At 45.3% G+C, this 27,990-nt stretch overlaps 1 protein-coding gene across 3 annotated transcripts in view; it reads right to left on the reverse strand.

The window, feature by feature from the left end:
• Window positions 1–27,990, reverse strand: part of ADAMTS17 (ADAM metallopeptidase with thrombospondin type 1 motif 17) — a 367,718-nt gene that overhangs the window by 298,541 nt on the left and 41,187 nt on the right. For all 3 annotated transcript variants that reach the window (XM_024232909.3, XM_063716750.1, XM_063716751.1), the window contains exon 4: window positions 7,481–7,653. In XM_024232909.3, the coding sequence (XP_024088677.2) occupies window positions 7,481–7,653 (173 nt within the window). The remainder of the gene's footprint in view (window positions 1–7,480; window positions 7,654–27,990) is intronic.

Consider the following 27,990-nt stretch of genomic DNA (forward strand, 5'->3'; position numbering starts at 1 on the left):
TTGATTACTGATTCAATTACCTTACTAATTATGACCCTCTTCAAATTTTCTATTTCTTTGTGATTAAGTGTTGGTAGATTTTGTGCATCTAGGAATTTGTCCACTTTATCTAGGTTATCCATTTGTTAACATGCAATGGTCCATAGTACTCTCTTATAATCCTTTTTGTTTCTGTAGAATGGGTAGTAATGTCCCTGTTTTCATTTCTGTTATTAGTAATTTGAGACTTTTTTATCAGTCGATCTAGCTAAGGTTTGTCAATTTTCTTAATCTTTTCAAAGAACTAACTCTTGGTTTCATTGGCTCTATTGTTTTTCTGTCCTTTTCTCTCTGCTTTAATCCACAGCAATCCAAAGCTAAATTCAAAGCTAGCAGAAGGAATAAATAGCTTGTTCTTCTTCTAGTTCCTTAAGTTGTAAAGTCAGATTGTTTGAGATTTTTCTTTTTAAGTGTTTACCACTATACATGCTATACATTTCCCCCTAAGCAGTGCTTTGTCCTTGTCCCATAAGTTTTGACATGTGTTTTTGTTTTCATTTATCTCTAAGTATTTTCTAATGTCACTTGTGATTTCTTCTTTGACTCTTTGGTTATTTAATAGTAGGTGGTTTAATTTCTACGAATTTGTGAATTTTCCAGTTTTCCTTCTGTTACTGATTTCTAACTTCACCCCATTGTTGTCAGTGATGGTACTTTGTATAATATCAGTCTTTTCAATCTGTTGAGACTTAATTTGTGACCTAACACATGGTCTATCCTGCAGAATGTCCTGTGTTCCCTTGAGGAAAGAAAAGTCTTCCATTGTTGTTGGGTAGAGTGTTCTGTGTATGTCTGCTAGATCCGGTTGACTTATTGTGTTAAGTCTTCTATTTTCTTTTCTTCTGTCTGGTTGCTCTATCTACTAATGAGAGTGGGGATTGAAATCTCCAACTATTATTGTACAACTGTGTATTTCTCTCAGCTCTATCAATTTGATTTCATATATTTTGATGATCTGTTATCAGATGTGTAAATATTTATAACTGTTATATCTTCTTATATATTGGAACTTTTATTAATATATAACATCCCCTTTGCCTGTTGTAAGCTTTTTGATTTAAAGTGTCTGTTGTCTGATGTTAGTATAGCTACTCCTGCTCTCTTTTGGTTACAATTAGCATGGAATTTCTTTTTCTATCCTTTCACTTTCAACCCCTGTGTCTGATCTACAGTAAGTCTCTTATAGACTGCATATAGTTGGATCTACGATTTAAAAAACAAATTCATTCTGCCATCAATTTCTGTCTTTGATTGAAGTTTAATTAATTTACACTTCAAGTAATTACCGATAAGGAGGGACTTACTTTTGCATTTTGTTATTTGTTTCCTATATGGCTTGTAATAGCTTTGGTTCCTCATTTCCTGCATTACTGACTTCTTTTGGGTTTAGCTGATTTGATTTTATTTCTTTTTTATATATATATATATATATATATTTTTTTTTTTGGTAGTGAAACTTTGAATTTCCTTTTCATTTTCTTTTGTGTGTATTCTCTAGTTATTTTCTTTGGGGTTACTATGGGGATTATATTTAATTAGAATTAAAGTTATAACACTTTAATCTGACTTTACACCAGCTTAACTTCAATGGCATTAAAAACCTCTGCAGCAGAATGGTTTTTTAAAAGCAAATAAATATGGAATTGTAAATTCAGATAAGGACTACCCAGGAAAGAGCAGGCTTTTATGATGAGGAAAACAGGGTGGGCCTCATCAGAGGGATCAGCAAAGAGGGACCCTCTGAGAGGACATTTGCACAGAGTCCTGAAAGGCAGAAGAACTCGTTCCACAAGGCATGTAAGCAGAGCATTCCTGACAAAGACAGGAAGTCAGGTTCGGGCTGCCTAGTGAAAGTCGGTGCTGACGGCACAAAGAATGGAAAAGCAGATGGGCCCTGGCCACACAGGCTGGAGGACCACGTGAAAGGCAGGAGGTTGGGGGCCTTCCCCATCCAATGCAAGGGAAAGCCACAGAGGGGCTCGATGCTGCCTAGTGACAAAGTTCCAATTCTGTTGGAAGAGGATCTTGCTGCTTATTCTGTAGCAAGGATTCAAGGGGGAAGAAAATGGAAGTGAGAAGCCTGGCAAGGAAGCTCCAGCAGCCGTCAAGGCCAGAAATAACGGCAGTCAGTCCAGGGTGGAGACACAAAGAAAGGATGGGTTCCAGACATGCCTGTCACCTTCAACAAGGTGACATGGGGTCCCTCAGTCCGGGGCTGGAGTCCTTGCCCTACTGTGTACTCACAGGCTCTGCACCCTGCCTGTGTCACGTCTCCAAGCCTCCATTTCCTTCTCTGTAAAATGGGAATGACGACATGCACCAGGTGTGAGAAGGCAGTAAGGTGGAGGCACTTTGCATCTGGGACAGCTGGTGCACCATAAGCATTCACATCTTCCCTTGGGGCCAGTGGCTGATGCTAATCTAATACATCAAAACCGTGAGATGCTATGAAATCTGGAGCAAACACTTGATGCCAAATTCTCCCAGCTTTGGCCATGTTATCAGCTCTCTGAGGCACTGTTAGCCCCCAGTCTGCCTTGGGGACAGGGTACTGTCTGGGTTATGCCTTGGCAGGCAGGTCAGCACACACGGGCGAGCCAGGCCTCTGACCACAGAGACCTAAGTGGGAGGGTGGGAGGGAGTGGGTGCCTGGTGGGAGGGTAGGAGGGAGGGAGTGGGTGCCTAGTGGGAGGGTGGGAGGGAGTGGGTGCCTGGCCATCAGCACGAATCATGCTATTTCCCACAACTTGGAGAGAAATGTGTTGGAATGAAGGTGGCAACCAACTCCAGCAGGTTTCCTTCCAAATCTGGAGGGGTTAAGGAGACAGGGCCACTCCCATCCCACAGCCCCACAGAAAACATACTCTGGAGGGAAACAGATGGGCTCGCTGGCATCACGTTCTGCTCTCTGTTCCAGGGGGCTTGTCTAATGACAGCCCAGCCACAATCCTTTCCCTTCCTCCCGGCTTAAAGGTTATCTCACTTGCTAACAGAAAGCCCTTTTCTAAAACAGCCACACGCAGGACAGAACTCTTCGGATTTCCTCAACGAGGATTTGAGGGATTGAGAAAGGGGGTGCTGGTGGAGCTGGTCTTGTTTAAACAAGGTGTCATCTCTGAATGGAACTTGTTTTTCAATTTACTGAATGGTGGTCCAGGGATAGAGCGGCAAGAAAGGGCTGCTGCGGTGTGAGCCCACCCGTGCGAGGGGGCTGACGACTCTGCTTCCATTCGCCTTCTGGCTTGGATGAAAAGGCCCCGGAAACCCCAAGTATAGATGACAGAAGGGCTCAGAGTCATCGCACCCAGCCCTTCTCACAGCAGGATCACCCTTATTAGGCAGGCCTCCTCAGGAAACATCTCAATCCAAACTTCGCGTGTTAGCCCCGGGTCTGCCCTCAGCCCCAGGCTTTTGAGCCACCAGAGTCTTAGTACAAGCAGCTGAAGAGGGGTGAAGGGTGTTTCATCAAAGGCAAAAAACAGAGCCCTTCAGTCTTTACGGCCCATGAGGGGTGCGGGGTGGGAGAGCCTGTCTCCATGTACCAACCCCATTCCCTTCCCACTCCCTGCCTGGGATCAAACAGCCACCCCTGCCTGGATGATAAATTACGAAAGCAAATATCAAAGTCGAAGCTCTGCCTTATTACTACCTTAGCTGTTGAAATAAATGTTTATTCCTTGCACTTGTGCCCTGGATAATTAAAAAGAGAGAGAGAGAGAGAAAATAATCTGCAGATGAAAACATCTGGTGCAAAGCCAAGCCCCTCCAGCCCTCCTCTTAGGCATGCTCCGGGCAGACTGGAGCAATGCAGCCCATCATCAACCGGCCACCGGGGAGACCTGGGTTTGTGCACACGAGGAACACGGAACTATTTCTCAGAAATGAGTATCATCAAAAGTTAGCACTGAACTATTTCTCAGAGCTGAGCACCATCAAAAGTTAAGCAATTCCATTTCCAGGTGTATGCCCAAAAGAATTGAAAGCAGGGACTTGAACAGAGATTTGCACACCCACGTTCATAGCAGCATTAGTCACAGTATCAAAAGGTAGAAACAACCCAGGCATACACTGACGGATGAATGGAAAAGAAAAAGGTGGTGCACGTACGTGCAATGGGATACTACTCATCCTTAAAAAGGAAAGCCATCCTGACACATGCCACAGCATGGATGAACTTTGTGGACAGTATGCTGACTGAAATAAGCCATTTGTCCACAAGAGGATAAATACTGCATGATTCCACTTATATGAGGTATCTAGAGTCATCAGATTCACACAGATAGAAAGTAGAATGGAGGTTGGCAGGGGCTGGGGGAGAGGGAAAGGGGGAAGATAGTGTTTAATGGGTAGGAAGTTTCCATTTTGCAGACAGTGAAAAAGTTCTGGAGGTGGATGGTGGTGGTGGTTGCACAACAAGGTGAATGTGCTTTAGGCCACTGAGCTGGTACACATAAAAATGGTTCAGACAGTGAATTTTGTATTACATATGCATTTTACCACAATAAAACAAAACAAAACAAAAAAACAGAAAAAGAAACTTGCAAAAAAAAATTTTTAAGTTAATGGAACTTCCAGAGTTGATGACTTTGAAGGAGGGGTGGGAGCAGCATGGCACCCTCACATGCCCACTGAGGCCACGTCAGAAAGCAGATCCCTGGCCCAGGTCCCAGGGGCCTCCTTGGCAAGTGTGCCTTGCAGAAGAACTTGGCATATGAGGAAACGTGTGGGTCCAGCGGCTCGACATGAGGCCTCTACTCTGAGTGCTGCCAAAGCAGCCTCCCTTCAGAGCACAACAGGGGTGAGGGGCGTGGCGGAGATACAGGCAGTTTCCTGCAGATAGAGACATGTCCCGAAAGCCAGTCCTGGAAAGTCTTCAACAAAACGGAAGACAAAGTACCAGAGATTTGTCCTCCTAACAAGCAGGATTGCCGTGGGGGTCCCCACACCCAGTGGGCCCAGGATTGGGGTCCTCAACATTGATTTCCCTGTGGCTGGTTAGGGGAAAGGCTTGACATGATGGTCATAGCTCTGCCAGTGACTTCCTGTGTGACCCTGGCAATGTCCCTGAGCCTCCCTGCTCTTGGGCCTCCTTCAGCCTCTGGGAAACAAGCTGTGGGATCCCATCCCCACAAGGGGAGAATCAGTCCTCGTATCCTTTGTCCAGGCCACCACATGCCACCAGGCCTCCCAGCCACCACAGCCCCAGCTACACAGCTACCAGAGCTGAGATCCCAGCGGGAATGGTGCATTGGGGGTTCATCCAGCTTTGTGTCCTTGCCCAGCCACAGCCCCGCCCAATCCACCTCTAAAACACCGGAGGTCCCAGCAACATAACATCCACACATGGTCAAAGAGCCACCTGCAGACCCTGTCCAGCCATGAGGACCACCACCCTCTGCTATCCTCCCAGCACTCTGAGCCCCTCTCTTGGGCTTCATGTCAGAGCCAGCTTCCTCCCCGGCACTTACCCCCGAGCTCCAGCGCTCATCACACCAAGCAAACAAAGGCGCCTGTGGCCTGGGCCAGCCCAGGCTCTGCACCTTCCCTAGACCTCAAGACCTTGGCTGCAGCTGGCCCAAAGGCCCTGCAGATTCTGGGAATAGGCATGTCATCTCCCTACCCCACAACAGAACCCACGGCTGCTGTGTCCCCACTGAAAACTCAGGCCCTGGCTCATTCCCCACTGCACCCATTTCGTTTAACCTTGCCCTGTCCTCTCGTGTCACTCCCTTCCATAAGCGGCCTGACCATTTGTGGCCAGGCACCGTGCACTCACTGTGGCCAGAGCTAAATCCCTGACCTGCTGATAAGAAGCAGGCTGAGAGAGGTTCTTCTGTTATGAGTGGCTGGGCAGGAGTCTGGCCCAGGCCTGACGCTAAACCTCACACTCTGAACCTTCGTACCCCTTTCCCTCTACAAAGTTCCCCTTGACCCAGATTCCACCTGACTAGGCTTCTCTCTCCTCTCCTTTAGCCAAGATCAGCAACTTGGCTGTTTCTACAGCTGAGCTGTAGCTGTTTCTACTTCTCATTTCCCATTCACTTTTCAGTTTGTCCTCATCAAGCATCTACAGACAACACTCCCTAATGCCATTCCATCTGGCATTGTTAACCAGTCTCCTCCTGCACCTGTCACCCCTTCTTCAGGACAATCTCCTCCCAGGTTGTTGCCCCATCCCCCCAAGGGCTGGTGCTCCATGGGCTGTCTTTTGACAGCTTCTCTACTCGCTGATACATTTCAGCCAGGCAGTGCTGCTCACTCCCCTACTTCAGCTGCTGCTGTAGGCTGAAAAGTCCAGGTCCCTCTTTCCCACCAAGACCTCTGTCCTGATTTCCCACCTTGAATTCAGCTTGTCCAGAATGGAAACTCTTTGCTGTGGCCCCATATTCATTGCTCCTCCTTTTCTCAGACAATGGCTCCACCACCCACCCAGAGGCCCAGCTTGAAGCCTGGGTGTAGTAGCCTGGATTTCTCTTGCCTCCTCTTCCTGCCTCTCCAACCTCCACATCCTGCCAGTCACCAATTCCTGCAGCTCCTCCCTCTTACCCCAGCCCCTCCTCCATTCCCACTCCAACCTCTCCCACACTCGCTCCACCCACAATGCTTCACGACACTGCTTCCCATTCCAATCCACCCTGCACGCAGCTGCTGGGCTGTTCTTCCTAACATCAACCTCGGCACATTGCTCCCCTTCCCTTCAGTGGTCCCACTTCTCAGGGTGGAGCCTGTGCTCCTCAAGATGCCTGGCCCTCCCTCCCTCACCAGGCCCTGTCCACATCTTCCACACCCTTACGGCTCCCCGTTCCTGCCCTGTCAAATGACTTGGTCCTTAAAAACACCTGGGAAAATGAATGGATGGGTAAAGCTAGGATGCCCGTGAAGGTCCTTCAGTGTCTAACATTTGAGGAGTACAGCCTCACCACCCACCCATCCCCATCTAAAGGTTTCCCTCCATCCCCATTTGACAAATCGGACATAGACAGACGTGGGCATCCTGACTCCTTCCTTGGTTCCCTCAACTAGGCAACCTCTCTCCCCACTTCTCGCCACACAGTAAGCTCTTTTTTCCATAGAGGTTGGAATTTGTTCCTCCCGCTAGACTATGGACTCCTTGGAGCAGGGTCTGGGATTCACAGGACTCTGCCGCTTGGAGTGGGTCTTATGCTTTTGGGAAGCCTTCTGGTAACGAGTGGCCCCATCACTGAGCAGATCTGGGCACTTCAACACTACACCAGTGTGGAGCCGAGGGCAGGTGCTCTTCCATCAGGATGTCCCCCAGTTACTTGCCCTCCTCAATGCCCAGAATCACCAGGCTATGTTCCCGTATCCCCAACCTAGCGTCTTCCTCACTTGAGGAGATGAGGACACAGCACCTGCTTCCAGATCTCTCATCAAGGAGAAAACAGAGCCCCCCACATCAGGACCCCGGCTCCGGACTCACCATGTTCATGACGGTCAGGATGAACCTCTGGGCAGCCTCGGCCCCGTGGTACTGCACCATGTCGGCGTCGGCCACCACCAGGGTCTCCACCGTGTGCTCGCTGGTGAGCCGGATAGCGTTCCTCCGCTCCCGCCAGTCCCGCGAAGGCCTGCCCCGCCTCGGCTTCTTCTTTTCTAGAAAATGATGGAAACATTTGTGTGGTCCTTGGCTTACTGACTTCCAAAACCATGCAGTGAACAGGCCTTCTGTCAAGCCTGCCCGAGAGAGTGCTCAGTCTCGACAGGCCTAGAGGGGCCCAGCACCCAGCAACCTCCACCGTCATGTGGGTGCCCCGAGTTCACTCACATAGGGTGGTGCTGGCCCAAAAGAAGGGTAAGAGCTATGAGGCCAGATGAGGGGCCCACACCCAACTCCCACCATAGCTGCGGAGGCCAATGGGGCTGAGGGGAACAGAGGAGAAAACCCACCCCTTCAGAGAAGCACGGAGAGCTGCCAAGTACGCACAGAAAAGGAGGCCTGGACCCAGCGGGCAGGGGTCTGAAAGGCCACACCCAAGGTGGATAACTGGACCACGGAAGCTGGGCAGAGGGGACAGGACACTCCCCTGGGGGCTGGCATCCCAGTAACTCTTCTCGGACTCAGGAATCAGGAGCCATAAATGTTGGTAGGCATAAAGACACTATGTTTTTTTAAAAAAATACATAATCAGAAGAAAAATCATATGACCCACATCAAGGCTAAAATGTAAATCTTCCCTTTCCTCACAACAGGGAAGGATTAGTAGTAAATGTGTGAGTAATTCTCCATTGATTCTTTAGATAACCTATATCCCTGTGAAATCTTACTTTGGTAAACAGCTACTGTTATGAAAGAGCCTACACTTACAGGTCCAAATCTGCCATAGTCTTTGTACACTTGTACATGGAAACACCTCTGACCAACACAAAAGGTTGATATGAACAGCATGCATTTTCAGAATCCAAATATAAACAGGAAGGCTCTTTCATTTGATAGTTATTTCCACATCAGCACTAGCCTATATGGACACATCTCTGCTACACACAGTCTACATATGCACCAACCAGCTTCATAAAGTGACCCAATCACTCCAGGACCAAAAGTGGATACAACAGACCCTCTTTATCTATAAGGGCTATGTTCCAAGACTCCCAGTGGATCCCTGAAACCACAGACAGTACCGAACCCTACATCTACTAGACTATGTTACGTCCTATGCATACATACCTACGATAACGTGTCATTTATAAATTAGGCATAGTAAGAGATTTACAATAACGAATGGAATTATAACAATATACTGTACTAAAAGTTATGTGAATGAGGTCTCTCCCTCAAAATCTCTTATTGTACTGTACTCACCTATTTTTGATCCCAGGTTGACCGTGAATAAATAAAACTATGGAAAGTGAAACCACAGATAAGAGGTAACTACTGTATTATGAAGTAACCTGAGATATGGGTCGTAATTTACAAACAAAAATGGCTATACAACACAATTACAATCACAAAAAAGTGGCAAAAAATAGAAATATACAACTACAGATAAAGCCAACAACAGTAAAAAGGTATACAGCCATTAAAGTCATACCATGAAGATGACTTAGAGATCTAGACAGAAGCCGATATAAATCTGCATATACAGTTAGATCATGATTTTGCAAAAATCTTACATAAAAGTATCTTCAGGCCCCAAAGGAAAATAAATACTAAAACACCTAGGAAGAACCAAAATATGAATAGCGATGTGTGATCTTCATTTTCCTATTTGCCTCTGTATTTTCCAGATTTATATAATATGCAGGTATTACTGTATTTTAAAGAAATATCACTGAGTCTGAGAAAAACACAGGCATCACCTTTAAACTCTAAATGATAAAACAGAAGCCCTCGAGGGAGAAAAGTATGCCATCTGATTTATCACAAAACTGCAAAATGAAGTCTTCTCAGCCCTGCAGGATGGGCCTCCTCCCTCAGAGCCAGGCCCATCTCCCCTGAAGCCTTCTGGGCCTCAGTGATAGAAGAAGGGAAGAAAGCGTCCATTCTAACACAAAATCAAGGTCCTAGGGGGCTCCGCCTCTGCACACTGGCAGAAGGAAAGAGGCCGCTGGTGGAAAATCTAGTGACCTACACCCACACTCACCAGCCAGGTTATCTCTGACCTGACCAGCCTGGAATCTGTGAAAAGCCACCTTGTTTCCATTTTAAAGGTGCAGAGCTGATGGGCCACCCAAGCAGGAGCTCTGTTGTAACCAGCACACCCTCGTTCTCCCAGGCGATCAGGTATGAGCCAAATGGCAGCGACGGCCCTTCTCAAAGTCAGTGTTGATAACCCGTTTCTTTGAGTCACCATCTGCAGATGCTCCCCACGTTGGTTATTCGGTACTTGTTTTCATACCTTGTCATATATTTTTAAGTTCTAGTACAGAAAGAACTGCATTCCTAGCATGGCCCAAAGGACACATTAGGAATACTTCTCTAGGAGCCAGCTAGCATCAACATGTAAGAGCTGAGAGCTCTCTAAGAAAAGTAGCCCATCACTCCCAGACCAGAGGGACAGGTTGTTCCTGGACACTTAACATTTCAAAATCCTGCACTGCACTGGGTACAGTGGCTCACGTCTGTAATCCCAGCACTTTGGAAGGCCAAGGAGGGCAGATCACTTGCGGTCAGGAGTTTGAGACCAGCCTAGCCAACCTGGTGAAACCCCCATCTCTACTAAAATTACAAAAATTAGCCAGGCATGGTGGTGCATGCCTGTAATCCCCGCCACTCAGGAAGCGAGGCAGGATAATTGCTTGAACTTGGGTAGCAGAGGTTGCAGTGAGCCAAGATCACACCACTGCACTCCAGCCTGGGCGACAGAGCAAGACTCCATCTTTGAAAAAAAAAAAAAAAAAAAAAAAAAATCCTGTACTGGGTATGTGTCTTTCACGTTTACAAAGAAAAACTGATAAGACCTGTGCCTCCCTAGGCCTTGGAGAGCTAACCTAACAGGGTGCCGTAAAGAGTGACACACTCTGAGTTAACACATGCCAAGAGTAACAGGTAAAGGGGCAGGTGCGCTGTGGTTTTCATACGCTTCCACTAATGACTGTCATTGGCTCCTTTCCCCCATTCCCTAGCACACAGGTGGTGGGAAATAAATGCTCACCAAAGGAATGCATGCAGTGGGTAAAGGGATGAATAATGACGCTTGCTCAACAGCCCCATGTGAGTGCAGGGCAGGGCTTGCCACAAAATGAGTGTTGAAATCCCTGGATTTTGGAACTGCAGACAAGAGACCGTGGACTTGCATTCCTTTCCAATGCAAGTGTCCTTCCTGGGGTGCTGGCAAGTGAGAACAGGAGCACTGAGGGGTGGGAGGCTAGAAGGCACCTTAGCCTTCTCCTTCCTCCCTGATTTCAACCACTCCCTCAGCAGAGATCCACAGCCACCATTTTTCACGGTCATTCCTTTTCCTACAGGGAGAAAAGAACCCTAATAGACTTTTACCTTTAATTCCCTAAACTGCAAAAATACGCTTGATGATGTTGCACAGATGCCAATATTCACAGATGATAGCATCTTCAAAAGTAAGAAGAAAAACACTAATTTCAGAATAACATATGTGCTGGATTCTGACCTCTCACCAGAGAGGTCAAAGTGCAGGTGGGTGGGCGTGTGGCCAGCCGGGGAGTGCTCCAAGCTCTGCTCGTGACCAGCCGTCTCCAGCTGCTGCGGGAATGAAGGGTGGCTCTCGCCCCGCTGATAAGGACATCGCAGTCAGGTCAGGCCTCAAGCCTTCTCCTGTTGTCACAGACACCGGCATCATTCTTGAAGTCAAGCCCAGCAGTTTCTTTTACCAGCACCTTGCTGGAGGTGGTACTGACTTGGAAGATTTTCAGTCTCTGGCTTCATATTATTTTTCTTACATCTCTTTCCCTTTGCCTCAGTTATCCATTAGAAAAGAAAATTTTATGTATTTATGTAAGATACCTCAAATCCTTCTGGAACAAGATGAAGAGAAAAAGACAGAAATGTACTTTCAGAATCTTCAAATTATAATTTACCCTAGACGTTTGGGGACTGCTAAAAATGTTGAGCAAATATATAAACTGTCATTGTAGTTACTAGTTCTCCACTTTGAAAACTGAAAAAATAAAAACAACAACTATCCGAACTGTGAATTATCAAAGCTCTGTATGGAACAGATACTCCTTTAGTTTAGGAAGGACACAGTATGCACGTATTTATCAGGGAGAACAATACGTACATCAAAAAATATTTGCCATGAAAATTCAAAACCAAAACCCCTCTCAGAATCCCTTTACTTCCCGCTACACAAGAAGAATCCTTGCATCTCAAATTCTACCAATACCGTTTCCAAGGAAGACCTGGGGAAGGGGTGAGTTGAACAGGCAAGGAGTAGCCTGCTCCTGCCACAGACCTCTGAAATCCTAGCTGCAGGAGATCCCACGACCCGCACGAATGCTTGCGCTGGCAGGGAGAGCTGCTGAGAGAGGTGGCAGGGGCAGGACTCCAGCCTGTGCGGAGCCCAGAGGGCTTTGTGCGGGAACGGGTACAGTGGAGCATGGCCAGGGATGCCCATCCCCCAAGTCTTACCAAGATCTTCTAGGTGGCTTTAGCCTTTGGGTGACTGCTGGACCTGCACAGACGAGGGTGGTCTTGCCCACAGGATGAGGACAGTCTGATCTGAGCACCACCCACCATGTGCCAGCCTCTCCTAGGGCCCCAGCATGGTCACACCAGCTTCCAGCACAGCCTTCAATGCCCGAACAGGGTGCTTCCCAGGGGCGGCCCATCATAGCTCCTTCATGGGCAGACTGCAGCTAACCACTGGACAGCTCCAGCAGACCAGCCTCCACCGATGCGACCAGCCCACAAGCAGCCTCCCTCACCCTTTCTCGCAAACACTCACCCACAGATCCCTCCCACTGCTTTGCCGGCACACAGGTATCGGCAGACTTCACCTCCCCTCCCCTCAAAACATGAATGTGCACGTGCACCCTGCCGCCCTACCACTGATCAGAGCACATCCCACCGCCCTACGCACCTACCACTGACCAGAGCACATCCCACCGCCCTACGCACCTACCACTGACCAGAGCACATCCCACCGCCCTACGCACCTACCACTGACCAGAGCACATCCCACCGCCCTACGCACCTACCACTGACCAGAGCACATCCCACCGCCCTACGCACCTACCACTGACCAGAGCACATCCCACCGCCCTACGCACCTACCACTGACCAGAGCACATCCCACCGCCCTACGCACCTACCACTGACCAGAGCACATCCCACCGCCCTACGCACCTACCACTGACCAGAGCACATCCCACCGCCCTACGCACCTACCACTGACCAGAGCACATCCCACCGCCCTACGCACCTACCACTGACCAGAGCACATCCCACCGCCCTACGCACCTACCACTGACCAGAGCACATCCCACCGCCCTACGCACCTCCACTGACCAGAGCACATCCCACCGCCCTACGCACCTCCACTGATCAGAGCACATCCCACCACCCTACGCACCTCCACTGGGACTCCACTGCTGCTGAGGCACAGGCAGTCTGACATGCCACCACGGCTGCTGGCACATGTGAGCAAGCACAGATCCCACTTCCACTGCTCCTATGAAGTACTGTGGCCAGCACCCCACATCGGAGTGTTGGGGCCAGCAGACCGGGAACACCTCAGCCTCTCCAGTGCATCAGGTTACTAACTGCAGGGGACCAGAAAACAAAGCTGGGAAACTCACACTGGCACCTCAGAGTTAAAGCACAGAGCCCCTGCGTGCTGAGCCTTAGCCCTCTGAAATCTTCCAGAATAGAAGCCAGTCAGCTGAGCTCACCTTATACCACAATCAAATGCCTAAGGGCATCAAAAATCCCATCCAAAGGACAGCAACTTCAAAGAGTAAAGGAACATCAGCCCATGCAGATGGGAAAAATACAGTATAAACACACTGGCAACTCAAAAAGCCAGAGTGTCTTACCTCCAAATGACCACACTAGATGGTTCTTAACCAGGCTGAAATGACAGACACAGAATTCAGAATATGGAGAGCAATAAAGATCATTGAGATTCAGGAGAAAGTTGAAACCCAATCTAAGGAATACAAAATGAAACGGCCATTATGAGAAAGATCTGATGGACTTTGGGAGGCCGCAGTGGGTGGATCACAAGGTCAAGAGATCAAGACCATCCTGGCCAACCTGGTGAAACCCCATCTCTACTAAAAATACAAAAATTAGCTGGGCATGGTGGCACACACCTGTAGTCCCAGCTACTCAGGAGGCTAAGGTGGGAGAATCACTTGAACCCAGGAGGCAGAGGTTGCAGTGAGCCAAGATCAAGCCACCGCACTCCAGCCTGGTGACAGAGCAAGACTCCATCTCAAAAGAAAAAAAAAAGATCTGATGGAGCTGAAAATCTCACTACAAGAATTTCGTAATGCAATCGCAAGTATTAACAGCAGAATACACCAAGTTGAGGAAGGAATCGCAGAGTTTGAAGACTGGTTCTCTGAATTAACTCAGGCAGACAAGCTAAAGAAAAAAAGAATGAATAAAACCTCAAGAAATATGGAATTATGTAAAGAGCCCAAATTGATGAGACGTTGGCATCCTTGAAAGAGAAGGAGAGAAAGCAAGCAACAGAGAAAACATATTTGAGGATATCATCCATGAAAATTCCCCCAACCTCACTAGAGAGGACAACATTCAAATTCAGGAAATACAGAGAACCCCTGAAAGATCCTATACAAGATGACCATCCCCAAGACACGTAGTCATCAAATTCTCCAAGGTTGACATAAAACAAAGAGTATTAAAGGCAACTAGGGAGAAGAGGTAGGTCACCTACGAAGGGAACCCCATCAGGCTAAAAGCAGACCTTTCAGCAGAAATACTACAAGCCAGGAGAAATTATGGGCCTGTACTCCAATCAAGAACTTGATATCCAGCCAAATTAAGCTTCATAAGTGAAAGAGAAATAAGATCCTTTTCAGCAAAGCAAATGCTAAGGGAATTTAATACCACCAGACCTGCCTTACAAGATGTCCTTAAGGGACTGTTAAATATGGAAAGGAATGACTGTTAATGGCCACCACAAAAACACACTTAAGTAGATAAACCATTGACACTGTAAAGCAACTACACAATCAAGTCTACGTAATAACCAGCTAGCAACATGACAGGATGAAATCTGTATATATCAATATTAACTTTGGATATAAACAAACTAAAGGCCCCAATCAAAAGCCACAAAGTGACAAGTTGGATAAAGAAGCAAGACACAACTGTATGCTGTCTTCAAGAGACCCACTCACATGCAATGACACCCACAGGCTCAGAGTAAAGGGATGGAGAAACATCTACCAAGTAAATGGAAAACAAAACAAAACAAAAAAGCAAGAGTTGCTATTCTAATTTTAGACAAAACAGGCTTTAAGCCAACAATAATTTTTTTAAAAAGACAAAGAAGGACATTACATAATGGTAAAGGGTTCAATTCAACAAGAACACTTAACTATTCCAAATATATATGCACCCAACACAGAAGCAGATTCATAAAACAAGTTCTTAGAGACCTACAAAGAGACACAGATAACTACATAGTAAGAGCTGGAGACTTCAATACCCTACTGACAGTATTACATAGATCATCAAGGCAGAAAACTAATAAAGATATTCAGGATGTGAACTCAACACTTGACCAAATGGATCTAACAGACAACTACAAAACTCTCCACCCAAAACCAACAGAATATACATTCTTCTCATCTGCACATGCCACATACTCTAAAATCTGGCACACAATCAGCCATAAGACAATTCTCAGCATATTCACAAAAAACCCAAAATTATACCAGTCACACTCTCAGAACAGTGCAATAAAAATAGAAATCAATACTAAGAAGATCACTCAAAACCATACAATTACATGGAAATTAAACAAGCTGCACCTGAATGACTTCTGGGTAAACAATGAAATTACGGCAGAAATCAATGAATTTTTTGAAACTAATGAGAAAAAAGATACAACATACCAAAATCTCTGAGAAACAGCTAAAGCAGAAGATGAAGGTTTAAATGCCAAATGCTCTCATCAAAAAAGTTAGAAAGATATGAAATTAATGATCTGACATCACACCTTGAGGAACTAGGAAAACAAGAGCAAACCAACCTCAATGCTAGCAGAAGACAAGAAATAACCAAAATCACAGCTGAACTGAATAAAATTGAGACATGAAAAACAAAAGATCAACAAAACCAGAGCTTTGTTCTTTGAAAGAGTAAATAAGATTGGTACACCTCTAGCTAGACTAATAAAAAAAGAGAGAAGATCCAAATAAACCCAATCATAAATGACAAAAGGGACATTACCACTAACTCCACAGAAATACAAAAAACTTTTAAAGACTACTATGAACACCTCTATGCACACAAACTAGAAAACCTGGAAGAAACGGATGAATTCCTGGAAACGTCCATTCTCCCAAGATTGAACCAGGAAGAAACTGAATCCCTGAAAAAACCAATAACAAGTTCCAAAATTGAATCAGTAATAAAAAGCCTACCAACCAGAAAAAGCCCGGGACCAGAGAGATTCACAGCCAGATTCTACCAGATGTATAAGAGCTGGTACCATTCCTACTAAAAGCATTACAAAATATGAAGGAGGAGGGACTCCTCCCTAACTCATTCTATATGGTCAGCATCATTCTGATGCCAAAACCTTGCAGACACACACACACACACACACACACACACTTAAGGCCAATGTCCTTGATGAACATAGATGCAAAAATCTTCAACAAAATACTAGCAAACTGAATCCAGCAGCACATCAAAACCTAATTCACCATGATCAACCAGGCTTTATTCCTGGGATGCAAGGTTGGTTCAACATATGCAAATCAATAATTGTGATTCATCACATAAACAGAAATAAAACCCAAAGCCATATGATCATCTCAATAGATGCAGAAAAAGGCTTTTGATAAAATTCAACATCCCTTTATGTTAAAAACCCTCCACAAACTAGGTATTGAAGGAGCATACCTCAAAATAGTAAGAGCCATCTATGACAAACCCACCGCCCATCATACTCAATGGGCAAAAGCTGAAAGCATTCCCCTTGAGAACTGTAACAAGACAAGGATGCCCACTCTCATGACTCCTATTCAACATAGTACTGGAAGTCCTAGCCAGAGCATTCAGGCAAGAGAAAGAAATAAAAGACATCATATAGGAAGAGAGTAAGTCAAACCATCTCTGCTTGCAGACATTACGATTTTACAACTAGAAAATCCCACCCAAAAGCTCTACCCCCAAAAGCTCCTAGATCTGATAAATAACTCCAGCAAAGTTTCAGATAATCAACACACAAAAATCAGTAGCATTTCTATATACCAACAACATCCGAGATGAGTGCCAGATCAATGCAATCCCGCTAACAATAACAACAACAAAAAATAAAATACCCAGGAATAAGGCTAACCAAGGACATGCAAAATCTCTATAGTGAGAACTACAAAACACTTCTCAAAGAAATCAGAGATGACACAAACAAATGGAAAATCATTCCGTGGTCTTGGATAGGAAGAAACAATATTGTTAAAATAGCCATACTATCCAAAGCAATTTATAGATTCAATGTTATTCCTATCAAACTACCAAAGACATTCTTCACAGGATTAGAAAAAAACTATTCTAAAATTCATATGGAACCAGAAAAGAGCCTGAATAGCTAAAGCAATTCTAAGCAAAAAGAACAAAGGAGGCATGACATTACCGGACTTTATATACTACAAGGCTAGAGTAACCAAAACAGCGTGGCACTTGTACAAAAACAGACACATAGACCAATGGAACAGAATAGAGAGCCAAGAAATAAAGCTGCACACCTACAACTACCTGATCTCTGAAAAAGACAACAAAAACAAGCACTAGGGAAAGGACTTTCTATTCAATAAATGGCGCTGAAATAACGTATTTGCAGAAGACTAAAATTGGACCCCTTCCTCTCACCATATACAAAAATTAACTCGGGATGGATTAAATGCTTAAATGTAAAACCTAAAACTATAAAAACCCTGGAAGAAAACCTAGGAAATACCATTCTATACATAGGCCCTCCTTACCAAAGATTTCATGACAAAGATGCCAAAAGCAATCACAACAAAAACAAAAATTGACAAATGGGGCCTAACTAAACCAAAGAGCCCTTGCACAGCAAAAGAACCTATCAACAGAATAAACATACAACCCACAGACTGAGAGGAAATATTTGCAAACTATGTATCTGACAAAGGTCTAATATACAGAATCTATAAGGAATGCAAATTAACAAGCACAAAACAAATCCCATTAAAAAGTGGGCAAAGGACAGGAACAGATTCTTTTCAAAAGAAGACATACACGTAGCCAATAAGCATATGAAAAATTACTCAACACCACCAATCATCAGAGGAATGCAAACCAAAACCACAATGAGATACCATCTCATACCAGTTAGAATGGCTATTATTAAAAAGTGAAAAACTAGCAGATGCTGGCGAGGTTGTAGAGAAAAGGAAATGCTTTATACACTGCCGGTGAAAATGTAAATTAGTTTCAGCTACTATGAAAATAAATTTGGAAATTTCTCAAAGAATTTTAACACAGAACTACCATTCAACCCATTATTGAGTATATACCCAAAGGAATATAAATCGTTCTAACAGGAAGCCCCATGTGCATGTATGTTCATCACAGCACTATTCACGAGAGCAAAAATCTGGAATCAATCTAGATGCCCATCAATGGTAGACTGGTAAACAAAATGTGGTACATATGCACCAGGAAATACTATGCAGCCATAAAAAAGAATGAGATCATGTCCTCTGCAGCAACATGGATGGAGCGGAAGGCCATCATCCTAAGCGAACTAACACCAGAACAGAAAACCAAATACTGCATGTTCTCATGTATAAGTGGGAGTTAAACACTCAGTACACATGGCCACAAAGAAGGGAACTACCTATCAGGTACTACGCTTATTTACCTAGGTGATGAGATAATATGTACACCAAACCCCCACGATGCAATTTATTTTTGTAACAAACCTGCACATGTACCCCTGAAACTAAAATAAAAGTTAAAAAAGAAAAGAAAATACAAATATACCAACAAAAGGTCAACATGGTAGCTCTTGTGATAAAAATTATAAGAGATACTAACCCTATGTGCACAGAGCTGCCCAAGCACTGAGTCAGGACTATATCCCATTCTATAGATCTGCAAACTGAGGCACAAGGAGGTTTGTTAACTATCTTGCCCAACACCACTAACCTAGTTGACTGGGATTCCAGCCCAGGCATCCTCATCACCATTCATTCTGCCCTGAAATTTGGTTCTGAGTTTCCTAAAACCAGAGGGGGAAAAAAAGAATCATGCGGGATTATAGGTTTGTCATTCTCTTCCAGCAGGACAGATAATATTAGGGACAGATAATATTCTCCAAACACCAACTTCCCAAATAAAAATACCAAGGAAGACCCCACAGAGGGACCATCTGGTGATACAATAGGCAGTACTGTCGACATCATTTTATGGCAAATGCGACCATGAATTTTGTTTAATTATATCTTATAGGAACCTTCGATAATGCCAAAGGGCCTAAAATTAAAATACTCATCAAAGGGAATTCCAGAAGGTGTTCAATCTGTGTGTTCCAAGTCGGTAGCCTCAGAGGTCCCTTGGTCCAGGGAGAGCTATTATCCCACCCAGAAGAGGGGCCAAGAAAAAGGGGGGAGGATGGGAGTGGGGGGAACAGAACTCCAAGAAAGGCCAATGACAGAGGTGGCCCAAGCTGGCAGGAAGAGGTGAGGTGGTGACTTTTGTTTCCTGAATCAGAATGGCACTGGTCGGCAGGTGGTCCTGTTTTTTACTGGGTGGCATGACCTAGGAAGGGCCCCAGTGGGCAGCCCATCTTAAGTGCAAAGAGTCTGTGGTCCCCAGGGCTTGGCTGTTACATAGAACACGTGGATGGAGATAATGCTTTTTTTTTCTGTACCTGCCCCATCAAAAACAAATTCAAACTTATAAATTAGAACTCAGAACAGACTGAACAGAAGACTAGAACTCTGGAGGTCACCCAGTGTGCCCCAGGATCCCCCAGCCATCCCACCACTGATGGGGGGTCTGGACAGCCAACCTCAAGGGGCCTTAGAATGCCTCCTGGCCACCTACCCCAAGCTCTTCTCCTCCAGGCTACACAGCTATTACTGTGCACTTTGAGAGTCTGCGCTTGCCTTCTTGACTAGACTACAGAGACCCAAACATTAACCTTTGGACCTATCCCAACACTTAGCACTGTCTGGTTTATAGTAGTAATGCAATAGGCATAGTCATTGAATGATTTGTTTAAAACTCTTCGAAATTCCTAATAACAAGATCAGTTTTAGGAAACTTAACATAAACGTCCTGAAATGAAATACGAGTCACTTCCTCCACCTAAAAGGGAGGGGGCAACGCTAGTCGTAAGGTGCCCAACTTTGACATCTGACAGAGCTGGTTAGAATCTGCCCATGGACTTCCAGGGTGACAGTGGGTGAGTTTCCTTGTCTATAAGGCAAGATGATAATCATTCTGCCCTCTTAAGGTAGATGTGGGATTAAGAGACCCACGCTCAGCCTCTAACACAGGGTCAGATATATAACAACACAACCAAATCATGCCACTAGTCTTATGTCTATCATCTGCATGGCACTGCCATTATTGCTGTTATTAGGGTCTAAGTACTGATTGGAAAATTTTGCATGTCCCCAGAACCAAATAGCAAACTTGGATTGTTTTTATGAACACTACAGGTCTGAATGGTCATATTCTCTAGCTGCCAAGAGCTCCAGTGTGAACACTCACCAAAAACTTGCCTTCCATATTTCCTACTCTGCAGGAGGCATGAAAGAACTTCTCTCCTAGGGCCACCCTCCATCACAAAAAAATGAATTGCAACTGATACAAAAATAACAGTTTTGGACCAGATGCAGTGGCTCATACCTGTAATCCCAGAGCTATGAGAGGCCAAGGCAGAAGGATCCCCTGAGCCTAGGAGTTTGAGACCAGTGTGGAAAAAAAAAAAAAAAAAAAAAAAGCTGGGGATGGTGGCACGTGCTTGTAGTCCCAGCTACTCAGGAGGCTGAGGTGGGAGGATCACTTGAGCCCAGAGATTGATGATGCATTGAACCATGACTGTGCCACTGCACTCCAGCATGGGCGACAGAGCAAGACCCTACCTCAAAATAACAGTTGTAAGAGGGGTTCCCCAACATCCCACTCTAACATCTCAACATTCCAGGGGGAGTGGAGGTTTTAATCATCAGAAACATGATAGAACAAAATGTGGCTGTCTGTGAAGACCAGCTATTTGAACCGTGAAACGTTAGCGACATTTCACATAGGTGGGGAAAATGAAAATCAAATGTCTTTCACCAAGGTGGAAAACAGATTGCATGAGTCCTTCTCCTTGGGAGAGAGACCAACGGCTGCAACAACTGGGCTTTCTGTGTATCAGCCTTCTGTCCCTCTGCCTCCTGCCCCCAGCCACACCAGTGCTTTTTCAGGACACCAAAGTCACCACTATTGCAGCATGAAAAATAGTAAGACATGTGGATTATCCTGCATGTCCAACTGTCTTGTGTCACTGACCTTCTTAAAAAGCATAGGATATAATAAAAATATCTTCAGACTGAGGTTCAGGAGCCCTAGATATTCACCCAGGCCTCAACTTGGTGCCCTCGAAGGTTTTACTGAACAGAAAGGTCTCCATTTCCCATTCTGCCTCTTGTCTCCCAGCCCCTCTTCTGCACTCTGCTCTATAACTCTGGAGCTGGCAGCCTAACTATTAATATATTTCCCAGACCACCTCGCCAGCTGGCTTCCTGCTGAGCTCCGTCAATAGGGGGCACTAGAGGGAGAATGAAAGGCAGGAGGTGGGGAGATGGGGTTCCTTGTGTTTTCAGTTCAGCAGGGACAACCATACTGGACAACTATGGTTCCAGCCTCCAGCTCTTGGGCTATTACAGGACCCAGCCTCCCCATGCTCCCTCAGAGGTGCAGCCATCTGGGCACCAACTTGGGTATACTCCCTCCATGGTCTGTCCCTTCAGAGGTATAAGCCACAGCACCACAGCCCCCTCCTTCACGCTCTGTGATCCTGGAAATTCACCTTTTATTTCTCCAGCCCTAGGATGATACCTATCTCCTGGGTTATATCAGCTTCCCTCTTTGCTCATGCAGACACTGACACTGACATAACCAATTTCCTGTGTTAAAACCCTCTGTTAGAAATATCTAGCATGGTTCCAGTTTTCCTGGCTAGACACAAACTGACATAGAGAAGGTCAGACCTTAAACTACTGCCTATATTTCATTGAAGCTTCAAAGACTCCTCCCAGGTGTGGAACTAAGGATTGACTTCTTTTCACCACAGAAATATCAGGATATTGAATATGTACTTCCACACTACAGAATGCTGCCATAGACAGGAAAGTTGGCCTATATTCTGAGTCACCATTTAACAAAAACCACTCAATAGGGTGTCCTGTGATGGGAATTAAGAGTATCAAAGTGTACCACAGATTTCTCAACAACCTGTCACCCACATCTAAGAACCTGGGGATAGTGCTTAACAGATTCAGAGTCAATGTGGGAAAAGTACTAGAGAAGGAAACCCAAGCCAAGCAGTGAGCCGGCAGTAGGTTTTCAGGTGTAGTACCAAGTTTGAACACATGCACTTGCAAACACCATGCTTTCCAATGAAATTGCCAGGTCCAAAAAAACTGCTTTTTTTTTTTTTTTTTTTTTTTTTTTTAACAAAGGCAAAAGATCTGTTTATAGAAAAATCACCTTCTTAACTGGAAATGATGGCTCCACATGTGCAGAAGAGCTCCCAGCCAGGTGAAGTTTTCCACAGCTGCATAAATCCAACATCCTTGAAACATAATGGCCTTCTCTTTTTTTTTTTTCCAAAAGGCAAAAAATAAGTTTTGCTCTCCAAGTTTGCATTCTTTAAATAACTTCCCCCAAGGCCAAGTCATTTTTATAAAAGGCATCTTTTTCATGTAAATTCCTTACAAAGAAAGGTGGAAAATAAGGGTTTTTTGTTTGGAGGGTGTGTGTGTGTGTGTGCACGTGCATTTACGGATATATGATTAAGATCCCAAATGAAGACAGACCTGATGAAATTTGGAGTCTAAAATCAGTCCCCATCCTAGAAAGGAGGTATGACCCATGCCTGCTGCCTGCATTCTTGAATACAGCAGGCCAGGCTAGGGAAGCCGGGCTGGACCTTCCTATCCATGGTTACAGCCGTGTAGATACCAAGCCGGGCACCTCTGCCTATAGATGAAGTTGAAAGATATTCATTCAGTTAAATATTTATTGAGAACCCATGTGTGCTAGGTACTGCCACAATGTAGGTGCCCATCTAGAAGGAGCAGACATTAACCAAATGAACAGAAGAATTAAACATTCTACCTGTGACAGGTACTATCAAGAAAGAGTGGACAATGCTATGAGAAAATATAAGGAGGGGCCCTAATTTACCCTGGGGGTTCAAGAAAGCCTTCCCCAAGGCAGTGATGCAAGGGCCAAGGTTGGAAAGATAAGTAAGAGTTAACAGATAGGGGTGGGGGAGAGGAGCTAAGAGGAGTCAAAGGAGTGGGAACAGCACATACACAAGGCCAGGGGTGGAAGAAAGCACGGTATGTTCTAGAAACTGCAAGGAGGCAAGAGCAAGAGAATGTGGGCACCAAGGAGGCCTGAGCAATGGGCAGGGCAAACAGGCAGGGTCATGTGGGATGTGTTAAGAGTTTTCTTCTTTAATTCCCGGAGCAGGGGGATGCCACCTAGAGCTTGTGTTCTGAATGTGTCCTTATGGCTTCTGTGGGCAGAAGAGATTCCAGAGCACACTGACTGGATAACTACTCCAGGAACCCAGGTGAAAACAGACAGTATCTGGACAAGGAAGGCAACTGCAGGTGGAAAGAAGCAAATAGATTCAGGAGGGACTTCGAAGATGGAACAATACTGGGGCTATTTGGATAAAGAAGAGGCACCATCAAGGATAATTCCTCACTGACCCGGATGAATGGGAGGACCAGTCACTGAATTGGGGACCACTGGAATAGGGCCAGGCAGGACGAAAGCACTGTGAGTTCTGGCCTAATTGAGTTTCAGGTGCTTTAAAAGCATCCAGGTGGAGATGTCAGGCTGGCTGCTAGCTGTGCGGACTTGGGAGCTCAAGAAGCAAGGGAATACTTCATTCCAATGCCTCAGAGCTCACAGCATTCAGGAATCATCAGTTCCAGACCAGTCCTTTAGAGACCTCAAAACCACATGGCTAGATAGAAGAGATAGAAATAACACTACAGAGACAGAGAAGCCCGAGCTACAAGAAGAGCAGAGCATGACATCAAGAACCAGGGAAAGTAAAGTCCTGAGAGGCAGGGCTGCTTGGCATCTCCAACATAGCAGAGTGCCCAGGAAGGAAGGAGGGGCTGACGGAACAACAGGGAGTCATGGCGGGGGGGTTGGGGGGCCTCAGTGAGAGTGCTCGTGGGGACAGGTGCAGGCGAAAACCAGACTAGAGAGGGTTGAATGCATGTTTGGGATGTGAGGAAACGGCACAAACTTTGCAGAAGTCTGGGGAGGAGACAGACAGGAATACAGCTAGAAGGTCCTAGAGTCAAGGGAAGATTTCCTTGAAATGAGAAAAAATTGAAACATAAAATGAAGAAACCCAGGCCCACTGAAGACCGCCTCCCTCGGTTTCTACTGTTCTCCCCTTCCAGCCGCATTTGAGGATGGCAGCTCCAGACTCCCAGCCAGGAAGAACGAGGCTCTACTGCACTCATACCAACTGGGAAAGGACAACTGTCGTTCTGTGAGCCCTCATCAAGCCCCAACTCTGTGGCCGACCCTGCGCTGGGCGCTCTCCCAGAGGGAGGGGGAAACTCATCTGAGTGTTTACATGTTTTTGCATGCAAAAACTCATCAGTCTCAATAAACACCCCCCAGATGAAAGAACCGTGTTGGGCACACACATCCAGGAACCAGCGCAGAACTTCCAGGGAAAGCTGGCTTCCAAATGGAGGGAGAAGAACAAAGGGAAGAACAAAGCTGGACCACCACATACATGCACAAAGAAAGAGAGAAAATGCCAGGTAGCATCATGCAGGAGAAACTGAGTCTAGTCCAGTAAAAATGCTTCAGACTGGCTGTCACAGGATACCCCGAAAATAAAGCAGACCACCACATTTTCTGGTTAATTTTGCATCACCCTTAAACCTTTGTCTCAACCTCTAATAAATATTCAATGCACTTAAATGAAAGAAATTTACTTCTCACAGTCCCAGAGGCTGGAAGTCCAAGATCAAAGAGTCAGTGGGGTTGGTTTCTTCAGAGGGCCACGAGGGAAGGACTTGTTCCAGGCCTCTCTCCTTGACTTGTAGGTGGCTGTCACCTTCCTGTCCTCACAGGGTTGTCCCTCTGTACGTGTCTGTGTCCAAATTTCCTCTTCGTCTAAGGACACCAGTCATATCAGATTAGGGGACCCACCTTCATCACCTTATTTTAACTTAATTACCTCTTTAAAGGCCCCATTTGCAAAAACAGTCACATTCTAAGGTACTGGGCTAGTTAGGACTTCAACCTATGAACTTGGGGGACACACAATTTAGCCCACAAGATACTCATCTTTCCTGCCTCAAGAAATGTAGATGAGGCAGGCCACCTTTGCATGCCCGGACGTCAGGGTGTGTGTGTGTAACCGCCGTCAGGACACTGGGGGGACTCGAAGGCAGGACAGTCATCTCACAGCCCCACCAAGACACATTCAGCAAATCCGCAAAAAACAAATGCCAGTACTTAGAATTATCACGATTCTCACCACCACTTTTCAGCAAAGTCTACTGCTGAAAGATTACACTAGCCTATAGCAGCTTGACAGTTTTACCTTCTAAATTGATGGAAAAGAAAAAAAAAAAAAGAACATTCCCCAAACACACAGCTTGGGGGAAGAAATTAATTAACGTGTTCATGTTTCAACCAGAGCAAGACAGGGCAAACGAAAGCCTGAAAAGAAATCGACGGCTTCTCTGCACCTGGAATCCCCCATCGGGATCCTGGGAATGGTTTCTTTTGACAGATGGTCTTTCATCTTTGACAAGGATGTAAGAGAAACTTCAGACACCTCAGAAATTCCTCCACCTATGCAAAGGGGCCAGGCCATTGTGTGACTAGCAACCCACACTCTTCACCTTCATCACTTTCACACAAAGCCACCTCTCTCCCAGTCCCCAAAATCACCAAGCACACCCTATGGGGGCCTGAGGTTATGTCCCCACATTGCTGGGTTTGAGGATGGGAACAGTCCTCTCTCCTCTGTACCTCTTGTGCTGAGAAGGGCACCAGGAACACAGGTGGTGTTCAGCCACTGTTTTTGAATGAATAAGTTAATGAGAGAATGAAGTAAATGAACAAATTAACAAAAGAATAAAGCAATCCTTCTGTCCTCTTTTCAGAGGATTAGCAAACAACAACATATCTTTGGCCCTGTAGGGCTCTGGAGTCAGGGGTTCTTCCAAATGTGTCAAACACCTCCAATATGCCCAGGGCTGTTTACAGTCAGGTGTCCTTCACTCCTCCAGAGGCCTCTGGAGTGTCACAGAAGTCCCAAATGTCCCTCAAGATAGAAGAAAGAGAGACAGCACGAGAGAGAGAGTGCTCAACCAACCAACCATAGGCCTAGGGGTGAGAAAAAAGTCAAAATATTTCCCTTTTGTCCTAGACCCATCATCAGAATGGCATTCCTTCCCAAAGGACCCCTTCCCAAATGCCAAGGACCCTTCAGAGCAAAACGACCTGCCCAGAAAACTCAGTCACCTGAGCCACGCTCCTTCTGACCCACAGTGATATGGAGCTCGCTGGCCTCCTACTCCCAACTTTCCACTGCCCCCACTGGATTACCAAGAGGACAGTGCTTCCTTGACAGCCAGGTCAGCCATTTATTGAAGTGCTTCCACATGCAAAGGAGCCTTGGGCTCCACCAGGGTGAGCAAACCAGCCAAGAGTAGAGAGGCAGAATTCCTTGTTAGGCAACTCACAAATGCACTAGAACCCCTCATTCTTGATTTCCTAGAGCTTCCTGTGGCTTCCTCTAAAATCCAACTAGGAGGGCACCACATCATCACATGGGCTTTCATGAGGTCCAGCATCTCATCTCTTGTCCACACCCTGGCCTCTGGAACATGCTGCAGCTCCACGTGGAAAGTTATTATCCCCAGCAGTCACATAACTTGTATGTACACCCCAAGTGCCACTTCCTCAAAGAAGCTTTTGTGGGTCCCTTAATCTAAACCACAATAGCACATTTTTCTTTTCCTTGGAGCACTCACTATTTGTCATCATTTAATTGTTCTGTGTTTAATGTTGGCCTCTTCCACCACACAGGAAGCTCAAGAGCAAGGATCACCACTCCAAACCTAGTGCCTAGCATGCAGTGGATATTCAAGAAATAGTTTTAAAATAAGTGAAAGAGCAAATAAAAGAATACTAGACTTTTGGAGCACTATGGTAAATATTATCCCAGTTTTACCACCTTTTAAATTGTGTTTGATGCTTAAATCTTTACCTGTGCTTTCACATTAACTTTTTAACTCATTTCCAAGTCCTTGTATTTCAATTGGGGATTTTAACACTTTTATATTTATTGTAAAAGTTGATAATGGTTGATCTTCTGTCATGTTTTTAGTTCCTTTTCTCTATTGTTCTATGTGAGTTTTATATATATATATATATATACATATATATATATATATTTTTTTTTTTTTTTTTTTTCTGAGACAGAGTCTCGCTCTGTTGCCCAGGCTGAAGTACAGTGGTGCAATCTCAGCTCACTGCAAGCTCCACCTCCCAGGTTCACACCATTCTCTTGCCTCAGCCTCCCGAGTAGCTGGGACTACAGGCACCCACCACCACACCGGGCTAATTTTTTTTTTTTTTTTTTTGTATATTTAGTAGAGACGGGGTTTCACTGTGTTAGCCAGGATGGTCGATCTCCTGATGTTGTGATCCTCCTCAGTCTCCCAAAGTGCTGGGATTACAGGCGTGAGTCACCACGCCCAGCTTATGTGACTTGTATTTCATTAGGCTTATCATCTTTAGTAACTGGGTAGGCTATTCTACTAGTAAATTATCTTTACCATCTTAAGAAACAACCTTTACTCTATAGTTTTCTGATTATTGAAGTCAAGAACAATTTGATTTTCCCTTTTGCATAAGAATTTAGCATCTTTTTTTCTCCCACATCCCTTTCCACTTCTGATTTGTAAACATTTCATAAACTTGAGATACAAATTACTATTAAAGCATTATAATTTATGTTTTACATCTTCCCTTAATTTTTATAACAGCTTTATTGCTATCAT

This window comes from Pongo abelii, chromosome 16 (genome assembly GCF_028885655.2).
Source record: "Pongo abelii isolate AG06213 chromosome 16, NHGRI_mPonAbe1-v2.0_pri, whole genome shotgun sequence".
Taxonomy (NCBI): Eukaryota; Metazoa; Chordata; class Mammalia; order Primates; family Hominidae; genus Pongo; species Pongo abelii.